General features: G+C 31.7%; 1 protein-coding gene across 4 annotated transcripts in view; it reads right to left on the minus strand.

The window, feature by feature from the left end:
- Positions 1 to 7,519: 7,519 nt before the first annotated feature.
- Positions 7,520 to 8,355, minus strand: part of LOC106762099 (exosome complex exonuclease RRP44 homolog A) — a 21,952-nt gene continuing 21,116 nt past the window's right edge. For all 4 annotated transcript variants that reach the window (XM_022780582.1, XM_014645808.2, XM_014645809.2 and 1 more), the window contains one exon: positions 7,520 to 8,084. In XM_022780582.1, coding sequence (XP_022636303.1) covers positions 7,889 to 8,084 — 196 coding nt within the window. In that variant the 3' untranslated portion in view covers positions 7,520 to 7,888. The remainder of the gene's footprint in view (positions 8,085 to 8,355) is intronic.

The raw sequence follows: 8,355 nt of genomic DNA on the forward strand, positions 1-8,355 counted from the left end.
TGCCTTAGGGCAGGCGTTGTAGGGTGTTAATACCTTCCCTACACGTAACAGACTCTCGAACCCAAAATCTGGTTTTCGTGGACCTTGCCTTATCATTTTATGGTTTTTCCGTAGTTTTCGAGAATAAACTATGGTGGCGATTCCAAAAACATTTGGCAAAACTTGTTTTTCTTTTTGGATGGTCGTCCGTCACGATCCCGGTTGCGACAAGTGTGTTGCAACTGGACCTGAAATGTCTGATTTGTAAAGCATGAAAGATCTTCTCACATATCTATCTCATTCTATAGGGTAACTAGCTAGTAGCCCCATTACTATGTAAATAGCATAATAAATATTTATCAAATACTATGTCATCTCCTATGGAAGTTTTTGTGTGCGTTCATGTAGGATGAAGAAGTGAGAAGTAAAGAGGTGACGGTGGAGGAAGGAGGGGTTGGTTGAGGCATGCACGGTCGTGGCGGTAGATGTTCATATGGCAGCCAAGAGCTTGGGCTCACGGAACTTCCTTCTGCAATATTTGCGGATGTAGAAGTGTGAAGGTATAGGATTTTAACAAAAAGATAAAGTTAAATTAACGTAGGATATTTTTGGAATAAAAAAAATATAAAAAAACACTTGAGGTGGTCTCTCTTGACTTTTCATGTTAAACCTCTTCAATGTAGGACTAAAACAAATTAACATCAAGTAAAAAAAAAGTCCTTCTTCCTACACCTATAATTTTTCTTCTTACAACTCCATATTTTCCATTTTTTTTAAAATACCTTAAATGACCCTGGATTTTTTTATCAGGGTAAAAATAAAATTTCTCACTCCAATATTTATCTTACTCACACTTTCTAGATTTCTAAGCAAGTGTCACAATTGTTCACTCCCTCACCCCTCGACCACTGTAACACATTTCACTTTTCCCGTACACCTACACTCCCGCCACGAATAGAAAGAAACATGATACACATAACTTCATCAAATTTATATATTTGCTCAAAATATATATATATATATATATATATATATATATAATATATTATATATATTATAATTTTTATTTTACTTTTTCTTAAATTTTGTTTTTACTTATTTTGAATGGGTCATTGTTTTGTTATTTTATTTTTTTTATTTTGCGTGTTATTTATGGATTTAGATTTAGGATATAGGATTATTTTTTCTAACTTTTATTTTTATTTTTATTTTATAAAAAATTATTGATTTTGTTTGTTCTTGGTTAGGGTTTATTTTATATGTTCTTATTTTGTTTATTTATTCTTTAAATTTACTTATTTTTTATATGTATTGGTTTTAACTTTTGTTTGAATTTGTTTGTTATAAAAATAACAGGAACATAACAAGAACACGATGTGCTTATGAATATCGAGATGAGAGTTCTGCACAAGGTGAAAGCTAGAAAGAGAGTTATGATATCTACTCGTAAATGGGATCGTGATGATGAAACTGGAGAAGTTGTAACATTTGTTGGTCTTGATGTTCAGGGGATGTTATTGAGCAGTAAGAGGAGGTTATTGAGAAGATGTTGTTCATGAAGAAGATGAAGTGGTTGGATATCTTGGAGGTCCACACGACACTTCTTTGTTGATGATCACTTGTACTGATCATGTTGCATATGCATTGTAGGAAGGTTGTGTTAATATTTTTTTTATAGTTGATGACTTCTTTAAATTTTATATGCAAAATTTATGTGTAAGATCGAGAGGAGATAAAGTTCGTCTCCCATGAAAAAATAAATAAATAAATTTAGAGCATCTCATCTCCTTATCCAAAATTATGTGTTGAATTCTGGTTTAATGTCTTTCTACGATATTTTGTATGATTACGCCGACAAGGGGTTGATATTAGCATTTTTTTATATATGGCATGGAGAAACACACTTTCCATGTCCTTGTCGGTGAGATGAATGTCACACTAGATAAAGTGTATGCGCTACTACGTTTACCTATAGTAGGATAGTTATGTTCAAATGAACCCTTAAACTTTGAAGCGGCTTTTGAAAGTCTCATGGACCTATTGGGCGTGGACCGCGTAAGGGTTACATTTAAGCTCAGACAGTGTTGTTGTTCCAAAGTAAGACTAAGTTGTTTAAGAGACCTAAATAATTATTGTTGTGAGAAAACAGTGAGAGTACGCCACATGGGCCTACTTATTGCATCTTTTTGAATGCACAATTTTTATGGATAAGAGTGTCACGTACATCTGTGTATTGTACTTGATGCTCTTTAGAGACCTACAATCATGTGACAAATATGTATGGGGGTTGTTGCACTTGTCCATTTGTACAAGCAGCTTGGACATTCTAGCTTTGTAAAGAGAAATGAATTAGTCAGATATCTGACTATTTTATAGATACACATATATGCACTTTGATTTCCTTTATTGTTTCATCATTGAAATAAATTTGCACCTTGTTGTAGATTTCGATATATAAACACATTCTTAGGACAGGAAGAAAGCAGTTATTGGCTAGTTATGATAAGGCTAGACCTTGGGCTGCACATTTTTATTATGGGGAGGCAGATTCCCAGCCTACATGAGGCAAGGGCATAATTAGATGCCTTGACATATGATGGGGTGATCTAGGCCTCATATAGATCACATCAGATTAGTCGTCAGCATATGGCAGTCAATATGTTCTATGGCTTTAACAGAGTGGGTGGGATTGTACACAGTCATCTGCTTGAACGTGTGTTAAGGCAATTTGGGTATGAACAGCTTATCCCGTAATTGCCAAATGTTGTTCCTAAGGTTGGCTTATCAACCATTCATAGTTGTTGGTTGCACTTCATCGAGCATGTGTTGGTGAATGTCACGACGGACTCCTTTCCATCTGCATGTGTTGAGGGATACCTCAAGTGGTTCATAAGGGTATCTTATCTTTACGTTATTCATGCTAATGAGGACGACCAACCAAGTCTCATACCTAAACTCCATCGACATCTTCCAGATGAGATTCCAATTCATAAGAGATCATAGTCAGAATATGGTTTATTAGTATGTAAACGTACAATGTTTATGTATTTATGTCGTGAAACAATGTTAATTAATTTGTTCTTATCGTCATTATAGGGCTTTATCAGACATGTTATGTTAATCTTACACAGGATGATTTCATGATATGAGTGAGGGCATTGTAACCTAGAACCAGACTAATGAGGCATTATAGATAGCTAGTGAGGCGCCTAAAGAACATGCCCCCAATAGTAGAGGAGGTCACAATGTATATGATAGACATTCATCTACATCTGGCTAGGAGCATTTTTATTATGTATTTTTTTGTTTTGAACTTGAAAGTAATGTTTGTAATTAAAAAACTTCTTATTTAATATTTTCACTTATATAATTTATTTACATAAAATAAATATCAGTCCTAATGCAAGTCTACATAACTAGTATTGATGTTCATAAACTCTACAAATGTTTGCATCCTACTGACATAAAAAGATAATCATGCCTTAGTCTCGAAGTAACAATGGGTAAACAATATGATATTCACCATCGATAAAGGACATACTTCTTGTAGTGAACATGTAAAGATAAAATTAGTATATAGAACTCATTTTATAATGGTAGATATAATAATCACTTTACCTTCACAAAATGGGAACCATGAGCATGTCTTATACTGATTAGTCGATGTCATCTTATATCAAAAGGTGGTGTAATGTAGTAGGAAGATCATAATATTTTGAATTGATGACAAATAGACTAAGATGAAATTATATCAATTAATAATAACATAACCCATGTCTAGTATAGTCATCCACTTGTCCATATTGACTTGTAGTTAATGAAACAAATTGTTATGAAAAAAGATAAGACATAATAAGTGTAAAGTATAACAACACATACCCCTAATTGTGAGTCGACTGGCAAATACCTCCTGATTTGTTGTAGACAATCATAATTTTTCACTAATCTTCCATATTCATCAGATCACTAACTAAGTTCTTTAAGAAAATCATGTCGAATAAGGGGCCATGACTCTTCATCCATCCCTAACAAAGCACCAATCCATCTATACTTAGAATGACCATCAGCAACAACATCAAAAAGTTCGACAATGTAAGAGTGACAAATTAGATGCAATTAATCTAACATGGGTATTTGCCTTTTTTGCATAAATCCAAATCTTGCAACAGATTTAGCCTTAGATTACATGTTTTTTTCTACTGAAGAACTATCATGTCTAGACTGCAAGGCATCTAGATGCTCAAAATATGAGGGTTCACACTTTGTAGACCTTTGAAATCGATGAACTTTAGTCTTTTGTGAACCCTTCTTTTTAACTTTATGCATTGGAGGTACTATTGATTTCATAGCAAGACAAACAATTTCAAGTAACTTATGTTTCATTGTCACTTTTCTTGGAATGTCAACTTCTTTGAAACGATTAAGTATCAGATCAAATTTCTTTTGAATGCATAACTCTGTCAATGATTCATTTAATTAAATACTTGAAAAGCTCAATCTAGTCCACATGATACGAAATTTAGACAAATGAATCACCCAAGGATCATATCGTGTTAATTCACAAGCATATGGTAGATCATATGTTCATCTTAAAACACAACCACAACTTTCACTATCAAATCTTATTTGTTGAACTCAATCAAACTCTTCAACAATGAATCTCAAAGCATATTTTGATACATATTCAACCAATCTTTTACACCTATTTTGCTTAAAAGCCTTACTCATAAGATTTAGACTTTTTCAAATTGACGCCTTTATTTCATTATGTTGTAGGATGATGACGTTATGAATTGCATCCCAACACGAGTAGAGGTCAACCCTGATACAAGTGACATGAACAATATCATAAAACATAAAATAAAAACAATTAAATAAAATAAGATTCAAAGTATTTTTTATACGTAATGATCAAGATTCATTGACATATTCAAAGAATAAAGATCATGAATTACAATCATGATGAAGGGGATCAACACAATCACTAAAAAATTGTTTCATGTTTAGAATCCATGACATTTTCTCATACTTCCATGACAACATTTCATGCCTTAACAAAATTTACTAATATTTTGCACTTGACTTGCACAATTTTCTAAATGTGAAAACGACATAGGAGATGATAACATTCAGGAAATACAATGTTAATGGCATTAATGAAAGCAAAGTCTCTATCACTAACAATGACTTGTGGACCACCCTCAGATGTCATAAACTTAGTTTTTCCAGAGTCCAAGTGTTTTGTCGTTCACTTGATAAGAATACAAAGGTAGTTGAGAAAGTCAACCTTGTTGATGTGATCCCAATTATCTCAAACAATGGTAACCAATATTTGTTGGTTTTGTAATGCATTCAATAATTTTTCTAAATTAAGATGTGTCCTAAAGAGGCATTTACCACCTTAGTTTTGCCTACACATCTACTCCAATAGATGTATTTATCAATTGTTGTAAGTCTATTATATTATATACTTGTTTGATTATTGTCACATTACATTCATTATTTTCTTTGAGTAAGAAAATTTTTTGCAGACTTTTGACTCTTAACTATCAACAATTAATGAGTGTTCAATGAATTTTAATCTCCCAAAAAAAGGGTGACCAACTAAATTTTGTGACAAATAATGGTTATGATATCCATACATTGAATTCAATACTCAACCTCTACATTATAATTTAGTTTGTCTCTCAATCTAAAAGGACAATCACATTTTTTGGTGCCAGATATACTAAGATGAAGATCGTATTTATATTTCATGTACTTTTCACCCCTTTCACATTCTAGAAGTACATAGTTTTTCTCCCCAATTGACCATTAGCTTTATCAGACCTTATAATGAACACAACAAAACCAATATGAAAACTATTTCTTCAAGTCCACTAAATTAATTCATCACATCTGAGAAAAATCTTATCAGTTGTAAAGTTATTTATGTAACTTCCCTCACAAATTTCATTTATAAATAAAAAAGAAAAATCAAACTTGAAGCTGAAATTTATTTGTGATTGCATGATAATCTTCCATTTTAGATGTAATCACCTATAACATGACATCATAGAATATTCACATTCATTAATAATAATAACAGAAAATCAAAAAATTCATAAAACAAAACAAACAAAATAAATTAAAAAAACAAATAAATTAAAAAAAATGAAAAAATATTAAAAATAGTGTCAAATTTCAAAATTTGGAAGAAAGTTTAACCAAATTTCAAAATTAAGAAGAAAGCTTAACCATATCTTTCAAAATTCGAGGAAAAGTTTAACCGAATTTTAAAATTCGGTAAATTTTCTTAGTTAGATTCAAAATTTGATGAGTTTCATAATCTGAATTCAAAATTTATTAAGTTTCATAAATCAGATTTTGAAATCCAATGAATTTCTTAAACTTGATTTCAAAATCTAATTTACAAACCAAATTTTAAAATCCAGCAAAATATAATAAAATTTAATATCACATTTCAAACTATGATAAACAAAAACTAATAGAATATGGATGAACGAAAATTAAAAAAAAAAAGTTGCAAACAAAATGAAGAAAAATGAAAGTTATAGGAGAAGTTGAGCCACATTCAAAAAAGAAGAAAGCTAAAGAAGAAGAAAATGTCAGTTGCTTCCATAAATATACCACTGTAAACAATAAATACATTAGATACAATATATATATATATATATATATATATATATATATATATATATATATATGTGTGTGTGTTTTTTTTTTGTTCTCGGCGTGTATGAAATTGGAAGCGGGGGGTGTGGGAAGAAATGCCCCAAACAAAAATGAACAGAATCGAAATGAAAACAAACGTTCCTTTTTTTTTTTTTATGTTGATCGCAATATTAATAAAACAAAATTAACAGAAAGGAAAAGGAATAGCATGACAAATGTTGATGTTTAGGTCTGTTTAGTGAGATGAAATAATGGTAAATAAGAAATAAAATAATAGACTTAAGTAAAACATAAAGACGCGTGGCTTAAGAAAATAAAGAAATAAAAAAGAGAAAAATATTAATAAAAAGGTAAAAAATAGTATGCAAAACTACATGATTTCACTCTATCTCTTTCATCCCCGGTATTTCCACTTTCTCCTCTAAACAATCAAATCATTAGAAATTTGACTGCTGTCTCTGTGTGTGACAAGTGTTCATACTGCCAAGAAAATAAAAATAATACATGTTTCTTTACATACCACTTGTTTTTCCTGTTTCAAGCACAATAATTTTCACGTACATTTCAAGAATCGCAGCTCATTTCAATTTCAAAACATCAATGTCTATAATTAGAAATCAGCATTGCTACAGCCCTATATAAAATATAAGTTAATTAATCGAGTTACTTGCTCATAAACTCTTCACTACGAGATCCCTGCATATAACTCTCACTGCGTGTAATAATTCGCATACACCTAAGAGCAGACATCACAGACAACCACGACTTCCGGATCCAGTTGATCATAATATAGCAAAAGCAAAATGGGTACGTATAGGTGATAAAATAATTTTGGAAAATTCTCTACAAGAACTGAACTCCGAAGTCTCTTGAATGATTCCACATTTTTTCATGTAATAGTTGTGATATTCTCTATAAATACATTATCGACGCATGTAAGCTAAACACGTCCTTTTTTCACTTGGAGTGTTCACGTTTACAGCATCAAGTATAAAAATTTTACTTCCAATTTAAATGTAAATAGTTGAAAAAACTAAAAATGCCCACCTCATCAACCATATAAACCTTGAGTTCCATCTAACAAAAATTTCTCCAACCAAAATTTCTCATGTACGTCTCTTACACAACTTTTTCATGCCAGTCAATTCCTTCCTTAATAATGCTCAGAAGCAAATGGCAATCGTAAATAGCAGTTATATTTGAGTCATGCCTGTTGTTCAGTGATCTTATACCTCTAGATGAGAGTAAGCTGAAGTTTCGGACGATTAGGTTGAGGCTCCACAACCTCCATGTGAATTTGGACTGTCTGCAAAACGCTGTATGAAAGGCTACCATCCATCCTTTTTATTTTCTGCTGTTGCTCATCTACATACCATTCTCCATTTCCCTTTCCGGCTTTTGTCAAGTATATAGGTCCTTCTATGCCATATCTGTGAACGGGAAAGGATCAGGCAAACTATAAATGACAAACTAGTTGAAAGTAAAGATAACATATAGCTTCTTCAGTGGTTAACATTATTGACAGGACTATCTCCTGCTCAGATTAAATAAAAAACATTCTTCCCTCTTTTTTGTGGTTCACCTTTACAACTGATATATCACAAAGTGTTAGGATATAGGATGATATAAATAGAGTTCTTTTACCGTGTAGGGGGGAGGAATTTTCTTACTATTTTGTAAACAGGTCTTGGACTTTGTTGA

Source organism: Vigna radiata, chromosome 5, assembly GCF_000741045.1.
Source record: "Vigna radiata var. radiata cultivar VC1973A chromosome 5, Vradiata_ver6, whole genome shotgun sequence".
Lineage (NCBI taxonomy): Eukaryota > Viridiplantae > Streptophyta > Magnoliopsida > Fabales > Fabaceae > Vigna > Vigna radiata.